The sequence below is a fragment of the Taeniopygia guttata genome, chromosome 4 (assembly GCF_048771995.1).
Source record: "Taeniopygia guttata chromosome 4, bTaeGut7.mat, whole genome shotgun sequence".
NCBI lineage: Eukaryota > Metazoa > Chordata > Aves > Passeriformes > Estrildidae > Taeniopygia > Taeniopygia guttata.
This window is the reverse complement of record NC_133028.1, coordinates 24,304,110-24,318,480: the sequence shown is the minus strand read 5'-3', so window position 1 is coordinate 24,318,480 and position 14,371 is coordinate 24,304,110. Positions and strand designations below refer to the sequence as shown.

General features: G+C 37.2%; 1 protein-coding gene across 2 annotated transcripts in view; it reads left to right on the top strand.

Moving 5' to 3' along the window:
* KCTD8 (potassium channel tetramerization domain containing 8) overlaps positions 1-13,774 on the top strand; it is a 93,160-nt gene extending 79,386 nt beyond the window's left edge. Inside the window, exon 2 of one of the 2 annotated variants that reach the window (XM_002194519.7) lies at positions 12,459-13,774. In XM_002194519.7, coding sequence (XP_002194555.4) covers positions 12,459-12,919 — 461 coding nt within the window. In that variant the 3' untranslated portion in view covers positions 12,920-13,774. The remainder of the gene's footprint in view (positions 1-12,458) is intronic. The other variant, XM_072928127.1, reaches the window with a different exon arrangement.
* The last annotated feature ends 597 nt before the right edge of the window (positions 13,775-14,371 follow it).

The window sequence follows — 14,371 nt, the reverse complement described above, 5'->3', positions numbered from 1 at the left end:
GCAGTGATTTTGGACATGACTGAATCCCTCAAGTTCCACTGAAATATATTTCTGACTGGTAGACCTTATTTGCAATGGCATTTTTTGCATTCCATATATATATATGGATATATGTATACTTTTACTGAGAGTAAACTGTATTTGTTGGGGGCATTATAAAGTCAATATATTTACCATGTGTGTGTATGTCTGAAGAGGGCAAATAACTGCTTCATGCATGTTTCAAATTGCCATAAGCCATCACTGAGAGGTGCAGTCCTTTCCCATCAATACGCTTTCCCATCTTCCCTCCGCTGCCTGTTGTTTTGGCACAAACATTTATATGGCCACATAGGGAGCCACATCTGACAGCTGAGAATTTAAAATGGATTTAGGAAAAAAGAAATGTGAGTGGCTCAAAGAAGAGTGCTGCTTATCTGAGTGGAAAGCGATTCAGCTTCACATTGCTTAGAAGTCTGATAAGGGCTTTGCCAAACACAGACCTGGTGGCTAAAAGGCTATTTCACACTTGAGCAGATGCCCAACCAATATTAATATTTACAAAGCAGAATGCAGCAGCCAGTAATGTGGTTGACTACAGACTGAAATGCCTGATTGACCAACAGATAAATACGTTCTTAGAAGAAAGGGGAAGGTGAGAAAGGGGAATGATAATAGTGGGCAACCTCAGAAGGACCCCCAGGGAATGGGGGCCTATATCAGGGATAAACAGGGATATAGAAATCAGTATCCCTCCCCAGGTCAACAGCTACTTTCTCTGAATGTTATCTGAGGATACCAAATAGAATAGGAAATAGAACTGAGAACCTAAACCCACAGGTTAAGCAGTCATTTATAGTTTGTTCTGTGAGTCATGGGAGGGAGATGCATTTGGGATGTGTTTCTGTAATGTGGAGTGATTGTCTTTTTGTCACTTCTGCCATTTTAGAGCTTTTGCAAGTATGCTGTCAGCTTTTAATCTTTTTTTTTTTTTTATTATTTATCAGCATTAACAAATTAAACTTTCTCCCAGCACTAGCTAAGGAAAGAGCAACATGATCAAATATCCTGCTAATCATTGATCATTCCCCTAACTCCTTTTTGTGGTGTATTGAGAATATCACTAGACAAGTCTCACTGGCTTTCAAAGGCCAAATTTATAGTTTGGTGGCATTTAATATCAGATAGCTATTTCTTTTCGGGAAAGTACTGCATATAAAAGGTAACTAATAAGCATTGCTCATGGTCAGAACAAAATACTTTAGTTCTTAACTGAAAACCAGTCAAAAATAATGAGTCAAAAAAGTACAAGAACAGAGCTGAACATTAACCAACTCATTTGTAAATGAATGACAAGCACATCTGCCAGATGTTGCCAAGATGTTACTGAAATAAAGCAATTGGGACTATTCACTGTAACAAGTAAAGCTATGAAAGAAGCATACTTTTTTATAAAAGCTGTACTCATTTGTCATCTATACCAATGCATTAATTTCTGAGATTCTCCTTCAAGCATCAAAATTATTTTAAGTACCTCTAGTTTCAGATTTTGGGCAAGGGAAAAATATTTTTATAGGTGGAGAGAGAAAAAAAAAAATCAACCATTCTACATGCCAAATACTTTTACATCAAATTACTTTCATTCTAAAATAGCCAAATCACTCAGTCATACTGCTGCTAGTATAATATTTGTATTTTATTGCTATTACTCTGCTGTTAATGGAGAGTGATATAGCACATGACCACCACTGAAGAATGTGATGATTTACCCAGAACGTGACATGGAAAATGTGAACCATCTGGTTGACTCTGGAAGTCTGTGTTGCCTGCTAGGAAATTGGCAGGTGACTTTAGAATATTCGTTTATCTGGGATAGACTTTTTAATTTTGCTTCTAGGATTTTGCAGAAGATTGTGCAATCTGTTTGCTAAACAGTTCTTTCTTCAAGGGTAAACAGGAGGTTTGATATCTTTGGCTGAAAAATATTGACCTAGTGATATAATCCAGAAATGGCTACATCTGTCACGCATAATACTTGATGGGTGGAAATTGGCAGTATTGGTGGTTTCCTGACTTTGGATCTTTTGCTATAGATTCAGCTTGCCTTATCTATTCCAAACTTTCCTATTCCAAACTTCATTTTCTTCTTGTATGTCCAGCAATGCGTTAATGCCATCTGTAACGTCCCAAATAAAAATACCGTCTTCAATGTTGGACTCTGTTTGCAGTTGGATATGAAAACCAGTGGTCTTTCCTGTCATCTTTAGCTTATCTGCCTAGAAAAGAAACTTTGCAGAATGATTTAAGAATTTTCAGATTAATGTATTTAATAAAAAACTGTGGTCTCTTGATTTGTTTTACTGGAATGCAACAAATTGCCTATGTCAGAATTTTCCTGTCTCTCTCCTATTTAAGTACTGTTTGGCCTAGCACAAAACCAAGCTGGAAAAGTAACAAATGGAAGAATGTGGGTTGCTTATTTGTTCAAAACAAGATTCAGGTGAAATATCTAATGAATTCAAGCTGGGCACAGAGGATTTATTATTCATTAGTCTGTCATTCCGTATAACAAAAATATTTCCCTCTCTATATATTAATTAGTCTTTCTATTTCATGAATAATGATAATATTTAAAATACAGCTTGACTGGAAAGAAGCAAAGAAATTTTCCTCATTGATTTATTTCACTCATTCTACTGTACCCTTTCTAGAAGTTAGTTTAACATCAGGTGGTAGTAAATGTGACAGTAAAATATTTTTATGTTGTTTGTTGTGTTTCTTTTTTCTTTTGAGACAAAGCACTTATCACTTACAGGCATGTGGCCCTAATCTGAAAGATGAATTGGTTCATTCACTTCAAGTACCACATAACCATTCACACACCATCAAGCTTAATACTATTAAAGGGTAATTTCCCCTGTGGGAGCTATGCCCAGTACAGATGCTGTCACTACACAGTGTCTTTTTATCTTTCCATGGCAGGTAAGGAGATTTAAATAAGAGGCTTCATCAAGAGTGCAATCACAGACATATTCTTTCTATTGAAATATCCATGAAATAGAAAATAAACACTCCTAACAATCTTAAACAAAATATTACCAGGAAGACTTCAGTGTGCAGTTCACACCGAATTTTGTGTTGAAGTCAAAGCATGTCAGATGCATCACGGGCTTGTAGATGACAGGAAATATTATGGGATAATTTGCATGTCCTATTAAATTCTGAATGTAGTAAAGTAGTTCCAAGTAACAAAGGAGTATATTTTGCCTTCATCTCTTATAATCATTATGATTTCTTTTTAATTTGCTCATAATTTCTTTAGTTTATTATTATGGGTTCTATATTCTATCAAAATTGATAATTAAGTCTGTGGTGAAGTTTTCTTTAGAATATAATATTCATATGTTTTTGCTCAAAAATTTTAACTAAAGTTCTATCTGCAGTAATTTTGCCTCATTTCATCTAAAGATGAATTGTCTAGGGAGGCCAATAAAAATATGCTGTCTAAGTAAGGTACAGAAAAGTTATACAAATAATTATTTTTTTTTCTTTAAGAAGAGACAGTACTTTTTCACCTTATTTTCTCTTTTAAGTCGTTTTTCTAATAAGGTCTTTTTTTCATTCACACTAGAATGAACAGCCTTTTTTTTTTTTTAATAATTTTAACTTAAGGTCACAGAGTGTGTTGTCTTTGATTTAAATGGGATCAACAGTTATGTCTAAAACTTTCTTAAAAATGCTTGCAGTTTTGGACTCCCAGCTCAGAATCATCTTATCAGTGAACCAAACCAATTTACATGTCCTGTAGATAGGGATTTGAAGTTTTGCCAGAACATAGGGCATGTTTACAAAACTGTTTTGATAAAGTATGAGTAACCTAAGCACTATTCTTCACTACAGAGAAGCCCTGTTGAGATTCACAAGCCTCTCTGTGGCAGTCTTGTTTGCAGGCAAACATGCTTGTCTTTTCTAAATCACATAAATTTCAGGTTCTGCTCAAAGTACCGAAGTTGATACGTCAACGGTGCTGGCCTTTTACCCAAGAACTTAGCAGAGTAATAAGTCAAAGCCTTATAGATACTAATCTCCCTTACACCTGAGGGAAGTTGACTTACTTCTTCCAAATGAATATTTTACTCTGAAGTAATTGAAAGTGAAAGGGACATGATTTTCAGGCTTTTTGAAGCTATTCTACTTTGCATTGACTATTGCCATGACGCAGTTGGGTCAAAAAACATGAAAGTGTGAGCATTTGGTGATCTGTAGCAATGCGTCACTCATCTCAAAAGAGGAAGAAAATAGGAAAGGCTGAATTTCAATCCTCCTTTCTCAAAAATGCTTCACTATTATATACTAAGCATTCTTTGGATCAAGCCTGTACTTCAAGAAGTGGTTTGGAATTTTGTACCAGATGAAACCTAATTTGGAAACTGAATGCTTTTTTACTTGAAGCAATTTGATGCCACACAGCATAAGGACTCCTACACAGAATTTTATTCCATGAATATTTCTGTGCTGAGCTCTTCAATTTTTTCCCATAAGTGCAAGCTGACTAGAGCAGAGCTTGTCAAGAGCACTTAGATATTTTTCACACTATATAGTCAGTTATTAGTATTGTTTGTTTAATATGTTCATAATGGATGAAGTTCATCCATGGTCAGAGGGACAGCCAGGGACTGCACATCCCTTAATTCATATTAGGCCTGCATATTAGCCTTAAAATAGACATTCAATGGGACATGGCCTTCCTTCTCCCCTCAACAATCATCCCCCAGAATTAAGTTAAATGTAAACTTAGTGAGGTTTTCTTGACAAACTGTATGGAGTTAAACCTACATCAACTCTTACTGCTAGGTCCAAGGAGTGGATTTAGCTTTGATTTTTGATAGCTAGGACAGAGTGCAGTAGTCAGGAAGCGCCTTGTAAATTTGCTGGCTATAAAGGCGCAGTTTGAACCTACAGGTCTAGCGGTAAGAATCCAGCTGAGTCCTGTGCAGGTCTTGAAGTGAATTCATGTGTTGAGCTGAGCTCTTAAGAACACGATTTTCTTCTAAAACTGGAAATACTATTAATATGCCACTGAAAATGTCAGGGGTTTAGAGCTATCCTTTCAGAGCTTTTAAAAGTAATCTTTTTTATAAATAAAGTGAAATTAGACATAAAAGGTAATAATTTACCATTGAAGTGTGATATTAAGTACTCAAACTTATGGTAATGAAAGTGTTCCCACAGTAGCCATAATCTGTCATCAGATTTCACAGGTGACTTCTCTCAAAGCTTTCAGTGTAGTGTAATACTTCCAGTCTTGGTGAAAGGTAATAAAAACCCCAGATATATTAGATGAGTAAGTCATCAGTGTGAGATTAGACAAGGATTCTTTTCTGTAATTGTATATTAATTATAGTTAATTTTATTTAGATTCTAAAGATTAAATCATAAAACACAATAGGTTTCATCTTACATTCCCTCTGTGTAAAACATAATTTTGAGAGAGGAGGTGGGGAAGAAAGACTAAAGGTTCTGTGTAGCCTCTAAAAATAAGGACTTTTCACTATGTGAAACAATGTAGAAAATATTGTATTTTAAGCAAATTCATGTACAAGTCACGTAATGCAAAAATTATGAATCAAACTGCAAATAATGTTGTTGAATTAGATATAATTTCTTCTGCCGGTAAAACTAAAAATAACTTCTGTTCTCATTGCTATTATGTACCTGAACCATCACATACAATGTCACTTAAAAACCCTGTCGCCCTCCTATTTTCATTTTCTTAAAATCTACTAGAAAAATGAAGTTTATTTCCTGTTTCAGTATCTTACATCATAATTTTGATAACAATTTTGCTGAGATTTTTTGAAGACATTCTTGAAAGAAAAAATGTTCTTAAAGATGTTTGTTGAATTTTTCAAGAAAGTATTTACAAAAGATTTATTGCTTATACAGGAGTTAGTTTTGTTTATGGCTATATAATTTCAAATGAACTGATTTAATTAACTGGATTATTTCATTAATTCAATAGACTGTATCAAGTAGGGCTGAGTTTGTATTTTTAAGTACATTTGAAGAAACAGGAAAGTATGAAGATAGAATACCCTCGAGAAATTTTTTTTACTAAAATGATATCACAGAAAGATTCAAGATTTTGGGTTAGTTAGTTTGAGTTTTTAAAATTGGTTTAGGTTTTTACTTAAATCAACAAAGAGGCTTTATTTTATGATGCTAGCAAGGGAATTCATAAAACTTAAATCAGCTCACTTCTTTTTTGCATATTTTCTGAAACAGCAGTAAAGGATTGCATGTTTCCAGCAGATTTCATCCTTCTTGATTGAGGTGGTGCATATTGAATACATATAAAGTGTTGGTTATGTTTTTTTCCCAAATGACCACTTTTACATCAGCTTCAACTCATCTACATATCTTGCATCCAGTCATAACCATTGTACTCCAGACTATGATTTTCCATTATTCATTTCAACACAGTAGTTACTAAAATAGCTGACTTCAGCAGTCTATGCATATTTTCACAACTTATTACATTTTGCAGTAAAAATATACTGAATTATAAACAACAAAAAAAAATCTTTCAGACACTGTAGGAATAAAGTAACTGAGTGAGGAAATTAATTCATGCATCTGACACTGTGCATACAGGAAACCAGGTATTTGACTGAAGAAAGTAGAATCCTAAAGAATTATTTGGGTTGAAAGGGACCTTTAAAGGCCATCTAGTCCAACCCCACCTGCAATGAAGATTGGACATCTTCAGCTACATTGAATTGCTCAGAGTCCCATCCAGCCTGACCTTAAATGTTTCCAGGGATGAGGCATCCATCATCTCTCTGGGCAGCCTAGTCCAGCGCCTCATCACCCTCACTGCAAAAACTTCCTTTGTTATATCTAGTCTAAATTTACCCTCTTTAGTTTAAAATCATTATTCCTTGTCAAATTGCAACAGGCCCTACTAAAAAGTGTCTCCTCATCTATCTTGTAGACCCTTTAGGACTGGAAGGCTGCAAAAGATCTCCCCAGAACCTTCAATTCTCTTGGCTGAACAACCCTATCTCTCCCAGCCTGACTTCCTAGCAGAGGTGCTTCATCCCTCTGATCATCCTTGAGACCTCCTCTGAGCTTGCTCCACTAGGTCTATGCTCTTCCTGTGCTGGGGGCCCCAGAGCTGGGCATAGCACTCCAGGTGGGGTCTCGCCAGAGCAGAGGGACATAATTCCCTCCCTGGCCCTGCTGCCCATGCTGCTTTGAATGCAGCCCAGGATGTAGCTGACTTTTGGAGCTACAAGCATGTTAAGATCTGATGAGAGATGCCTCTGCCCGAATTAACATGCACATGAGTCCATGTACCAAAGTCAATAATATAGATTTTATTTAAATGCAAGGTAGGGAGATAGAAATAAATAGAAAAGGGGGTGAGGGGGATAGAGAGAGAGATCAAGCAGAAGGTAGTTGCCACCCATAAATCGAGCATCATCCTGTTGGCCCTTCTTCACCCTGGACTTCTTGGTGGTGAGGGTCACAAAATGCTTAAAAACTTTTTACTGTCTGCACAGCTCTCTTATTTTATTGGTTAAATTATTTCCTCACTTCTAATGCTAATTTGTCCCATACTCAGTCTTTCTCTTCTTTTGGATTGGTGAGCCATGAGTTGGCAGTAACAATCTCCTCCCTGCCAGAACTTTTACCCTGTTGGAGATGACTTCAACATAATTGCTGAGTTGGCTTGCCCTATGGCCTGCAAATTCTACATTCTCTTTTTCCATTGTTAGTGATGCATCCTTCTCCCCAAGCCTTGTTTTCCTGCCCCTCAGTCTGAGGTAACACCTGGACCGCCTTTATCTTATCTCAAGTTCCCACCAGGGTGGCTTATGTTACTGTCCAAGCTCCACAGAGTAATATTTGGCAGGGAGGTTTGGTGCTTATTGATGGTCAGAGGTACGACCTGTCCCATAACTTGGGGTGTTCTTTGATATGCAAATGTGATATGCCTATGAGAAGTTGCTTCTTTACGCAGTTTGCCCCAGCAGGAATTCTTGCCTGGATGTGTTGCCCAGGATGTGCTAACCAGATCTTCCTCCACCAGGCCTGGAGTCAGTGCCATCCTGGCACTCCATCCTGTGCTTATCTCTTGGCAAAGTCCTTCTGTGGTAACAGTGCTTGAATATGATTTCTTTTAAGACTGTTATACAAATATTTAAGAAAATAAGTATATACAAAACCTGAAATATAGATAAGCAGAATATCATTATTTTATACTTTTATTGTTTCCAGTGTGGTATTTTTTTCTGATGGAGGAGATAGAGCTAAAAAAAAAAATCTTTGAGGAGTTATTCAGACTGCACTTTATGAATATCTGCAGCAATTTATGTAAATACATGGTTACAATTTTCAACCAAGAATTTTTGGCCACTGGATGATTTGCTGTGATTTTTGGCCTGTTCCTTCTCTGACTGGAGCTCTGTTGCTCACTTACTTTTTGACCAGGAAGTCTGAGAGAATTTCTTCTGGTTTCTGTTTCAGTTGTCATAACTGATAGAAGCAGGTTTTTCATTTCAGAGAATTAAGTTTATTATAAGTTTCTATATAGAAAATGTCTTTGAGATAGTCTTTCAAGTTCATTAGACTTTGGAGTCTAGTAGCTACCTGTTCTGGTTTAGGCTGGAGCAGTTAATTTTCCTCTCAGTGGCTTGAACTGTGTTCTGCATTTGTGCTGAGCACAGGTTTGATGACATGGAAATGGTTTTGTTACTGCTGAGCAGGGCTTACACAGAGCCAAGGCCTTTCCTGGTTTTCACACTGCCACACTGGTGAGGGGCCTGGGGGCGTGTGGGAGGCTGGGAGGAGACACAGCCAGGACAGGTGACCCAAACTGACCAAAGGCATAACCCAGACCCTGTGAGATCATGCTCACTGTATAAAGTGGGGGGAAGAAAGAGGAAGCGGGTGGGCATTGGAAATGATGGCATTTGTCTCCCCAAGTCACCATTACATGTGATGGAGCCCTTCTTTCCTGGAGGTGGCTGAACATCTACTTGCCAATGGGAAGCAGGGAATTATTGCCTTGTTTTGCTTCACTCATGTGCACAGCTTTTCCTTTCCCTGTTGAACTGTCTGTATCTCAACCCACGAGTTTACTGGCTTTTACCTTTCTGATTCTTTCCTGGATCCTGCTCGTGGGGGAGTGACCAAGTGGCTGTGTGGTGCTTGGTTGTTGGCTGGGGTTAAACCATGACATCACCATAGTAGAGGTGATGAGTAAGCCCAGGTAAAGGGCTAGCTCACTTTCTAACTTTCTATGAGACATGCAGCCATACAAGAGCATTAAAGGAAAAATGTTGACTGGAACTGCCTGGAGGAGAAGTACCACCTGGGAGCTGTTTGGAGAACTTTGCAGAGGAGAATGAGTTTGAGAGGACTGAGATGTAGTGACTCAACTCACTTCAGCCTCTCCATGTTGGGGAACCAGCAGCTGGTGGAGGTCCTAGAATAAGCAGGAGCAGGAGAGACAAGTTGCAAGTCAGTGATTTTTTTTTAGTCTTACATGTGGACTTGGCAGTGTCAGGTTAGGAGTTAGACTTGATGATCTTAAAGGGTTTTTCCAGCCTAAATGATCCTGTGTGCACCGTGGAGCAAATATACCTTCTCTGAGTTTTTAAGAACTATTCTGCCCTCCTGGAAAATAAGTAGTTTCAGGTAGACTGAACTAATTGAATGTCTTTGGTGTTATCCTGGAATAGATGAGGAGGTACAGTGAAAAGTGTGGCAGCAGAAAGGGCAATGACAATATGTTTTTTGAATTAGAAAGGTAGCTAAATTTATCCAATAGTCCCTGATGTTGAAAATTCAACAAATCTTTTGTAGATCCTTCTGTATATATTTTAAAATTCTATTGGGTTTTAGCTGGCAGAAAAGACTGTGAGGAAAACCTCCCCTCTAGCAGAGCTGTTGCTTCTGTTAATAACACACTACCGAGGAAGCAGTGCATAGGCATATAAAGAATTCTTTGTGAGGGAGGATTTGTTAATTTTTAAAAGGAGAGGTGTGGGAGAAACTTGTGTTTTGATTCAAGTCATTGTGAATTTTGGCGATTCAGTGGAGCATATGGAGCTCAGTGCTGTAAGATACTGAACCTCAGGGCTGTGATCCAAGAAAGCATTTAAAAATCTGCCTATTGTCATGCTCCTGAATAATCTTATAGCAGGAAATGAATCTTTTAATATTCTTGAAGATATATTTCAATGTGCTTTTCTGAAATAGATCTTTGGTATGTTGCAAGTTTGAGTTCATGAGAAGCAAGGAGTACCAAAGAACTAAGTAGTGAGCAACCAACAAGAAATAACATCTTGATAGATGAAGTTGCAGCAAAAGAAATGGGCAGGAAAGAAATTTGAAGACTACTGAGTACTGCAAACAAAAAGCTTTAATTTCTTAGTCTCAGAGTGTGTTGTTATATTTGAAGAAGCCAAGATTGTAAACTAGATTAGATATTGATGTTAATCATGTTACTGAAAATCAGAGTAACAATACCGAAATCACTGTCTGATTAATGACTCTGTTTTATAATTGCATGCTGCAAAGCCAGAGTAGTTCCATAATGCCAGCTGACTCTCAATTTAGCATATTCATATAATCGTTTGAGGTATGAAATGAAATGCTAGATACAACAATAGAAGGAAGGCATGTAAAGCTATTTAAGAAGGTGATCAAACTTCTGAAAGAGAAAGAGGAGGGAAATCGCTGCAGCCATGTGTTAAATATTTGGGTTGAATATAATGAAGTAGAAAATTGCTTCTGTTTTTCACTCTGCATAATGTAAGTACAAGCCCTGTAGTATTGTTGTCTCTCTTTGGCTCTTGATTGTTCATGGGTTTCTGTAGATGGATTACAGAAACGGGACACAGCATCCTGGGATGAAAAGAAAAGCAGGTTGTTGAATGCTACTATTGTTAGACTAATCTTTCTTTTCCTTTGTGTATTGCTTGGTTTTGTTTTTCCCCATCTCACATAGAATACTGCAATCTTCTTAGGTTCTTTTGAGTCACAAAACTGCATTGTCAAAAAGACCACTGGGGTGTTCATATTGCTTCTGCACTTTTTGTAATTGTAATTGTATTTCGAATTTGTTATTCTGAACAACAAAATGCTAAGTGAATCAAAAATCTTGCAACTCTGCCCCAGTGACCCAAGGTGGAATTGTCATACTTTGAGTTTTGGTACTGACAATGGCAGTTAACTGATGCTGGTGGTGTCTGGATAAACTGTAGGGATAATCTAGTTTTCATAAGATATTTAGATACCCGACCTGTTTGGACACTTTTAGGATTTGTAGCAAACACACAACTGCCACTAAATACCCACTCTATGTTTTCATTAAGATCCTTAAACATCTTTGAAATTTTTCTCTTTGGTTCAATCCAACGCTCCTTAAACTCCATAGCTATTTCTGTCATCTTTAGATAGTGTCCTAAATTAAGATTGTGATGTTTATATGATGTCAGCATACCATCATTTCACTTCACAGCTGGAATTTTGAAATAAGTCTTCAAAACTGGAAATGCTTGTACAGATTTAGTGGCTGCCACTTAATTTTCACATTCATATTCTGCATAAGACTTCAAAGCAAAAATTATATATGGAGGGAATAAGAGCCTAGATCTGATTTTCAGGCATGTGAATTGCTGAGCAGTGCCTGCCAAGAGGCTGGTGGGCCACTCCCCCTGCCATGGCAGAGTGCCTCTTTACCCATAACTTCATAACCTCCTTTTCCTTGCCAGCCTGTGCAGCAGGAGGTGTACAGATGAATTCTGAGCTTGTACCAAGTCTAGGTAACAACTGACAGTAAGAAGTGTAGTGAAATCATTATAGGATAAAAAACCCAAAACCCTAAAGACTCTGTCAGCAGTGATTGATCTCTCTGTTATCTTAGGTTTAATACTCCTTTTTCTGTCTAGAACTTCTGCAGACTTGACATTTGCAAAGCACAGTATCAGTAGACTGTTGAGAGAAGGTGAATTGAGAGCTTCAAAAAAAAAAAAAAATTAAAATTGAAGTCCTTGGAATATTTTTATTCAAGTTAAGAGCTTGCAAATTGTACAGTAGTATTTCCCTTATACAACCAAATCTAATTTATCACAAACTTCTTGCAGTGTAATAGGAAACTAGTTCATTTAAACTTGCGTGCAAGGATTTCCAGCGCAGCAAATTTGTGAGCACCTTGCATCCTTCGTTACCTTGATTCTGAGGCAGGCAGTAAAGTTATTCTTGCTGTAAGCATTTTTAGGAGTCAAAATTTTGAGGACGTGACCTTCAATTTGTGTACTAGTTGGGTATGGTTTTGTTGCCTACAAGGAAATGAGACCAACTTTTGCCAGCTGAGACTCTAAATTGTGTTTTTCTATATGTATCTGATCAGTTTTATGTGTAAAGCAGTGCTTGCTTAACGCTTTTTTTCTCCTGCTTTATATTAGGGCCTCCCCAGCGAACTGTTTCCCCCAAACAAGACCATGAAGAAAGGAAGCACGACAAAGTTTTGGACAAGGGCAGTGAAAGTGGGACTTCCTGTAACGAGTTGTCCACCTCAAGCTGTGACAGCCACTCAGAAGCGAGCACCCCTCAAGAAAATGCCAGCAGCACTCAGCCATCCACAGCCCACCAGCCAAACACCCTGACTTTGGATCGTCCATCTAAGAAGGCCCCAGTGCAGTGGATGCCAGCACCAGATAAACGCAGGAACAGTGAACTCTTTCAAACTCTCATTAGCAAGTCCAGAGAAACAAATCTTTCCAAAAAGAAGGTGTGTGAGAAGCTGAGTGTTGAGGAAGAAATGAGAAAATGTATTCAAGATTTTAAAAAAATCCACATTCCAGATTACTTTCCAGAGCGCAAACGTCCCTGGCAGTCTGAACTCTTACAGAAATATGGGTTATAGTAATCAACTCTTTCCTGACGTATCGCTGAGGCGTTTGATGTTTGTTACATTGCCTCCTATTGATGTCCTCCTCCTGGCCAACTCTGCCACCAGAGCTATTCCTGCTGCTTATACCTTTCTGTGAACAGTCAATGTTGGATAGTACGTTTTTCTTTCAAAATATATATATAAAAAGATAGACACTTTAAAAATGCAAAAGGTGTCTCATCTAAAATACTTCATAATAGCAAAGAAAAAAAATTGCATGGTCAAGAAAGATGGTTTTTGAACCACAGTGAGTTGAGCTTCATTATTATTTTGGAACGTAACCAATAAAAATCTCAATCATCAGTTAACACCTCATTTTATGTCACCATTAAAAATGACTCAGACTTGCTAAGGATGAAGACAAACAGGGTTTAAAATTCAATTGAACTGGTTTTGGAACTAATTCCCAACATTCTCTCAATGTTAATGCAATAAATCAAATACCTATTTTGCATGAGCACAATATTACAAATAAATCACACAAGATCAAGAGGTTGTCTGTTGCTTGGAGAATTACTTGTTTGATACCAAGCCTATAAACATACAGTGTCTAAGGGATTGAATTTACTTTGTTCTGGATCTGTGATTTTTTTGTGTGTACAGTGTTCTGTATGTAAAGATGGTGTAAATATGCCTTATATTGTTTTATTATTGCACCAACAACGTTCATCTATTAGTGCTTGTCAGGATTATTTCTGTGAAATGCAAATTTATGGCAGATTGTGAAAACTGGTTTGATGGTCTGAAAGTTTTTGTTATGTTAGTTGCTAAAAATGGAGAAAAATAAAAGAGACTTTAATGTATTTATTAAAAGAACCATCTAGTAGATTTTCTTGGCTGTTGTTATTGCCTGTCCTTTTTAAATTGAATCAAGCAAGTTTTTACTTTTTGTTCAATATTTTTGTAAATACTCTGCTGGAAATAAAGAAAAAACCAAAACAAAAACATATTTCAACAGTGGGAAAAAATATTCAGGGTAGTGCAGTTTAATTGGAACTGCCATACAGACCCTTAGAGAAAGTGAGTTATGCTAAGAAGCAGCAGAGGATGAACTAAAAAATTAGGTGGTTTTACTAGCAGACCAGAAAGCAGTTCCAATTTGACAAGTTCACAAAAATCAGCTTAGAAATAGAAAATTTAAAATACCACAGGAGAGTGTTCTACATTTACAAATGAAAAGTTTCTGTGAATAGTCAGGTCTGTATGGCAAACCTGTTAGCTCAGATATGGGAAAATAAATTCCTTTCTCATTACAGGAACACCAAGAAGACAACTGTGGTTCAGACAGCCACACAGCCACAGCTGAAATTGGTAAGGACTGCTGGAATTCAGTAAAGAGCTGCTAAGTTCTTACAGATTTCAAATTATTACTGTGAGCACACAAATGTACACATTCCATTAACATTTAGAAGGGTTAACCTCCAT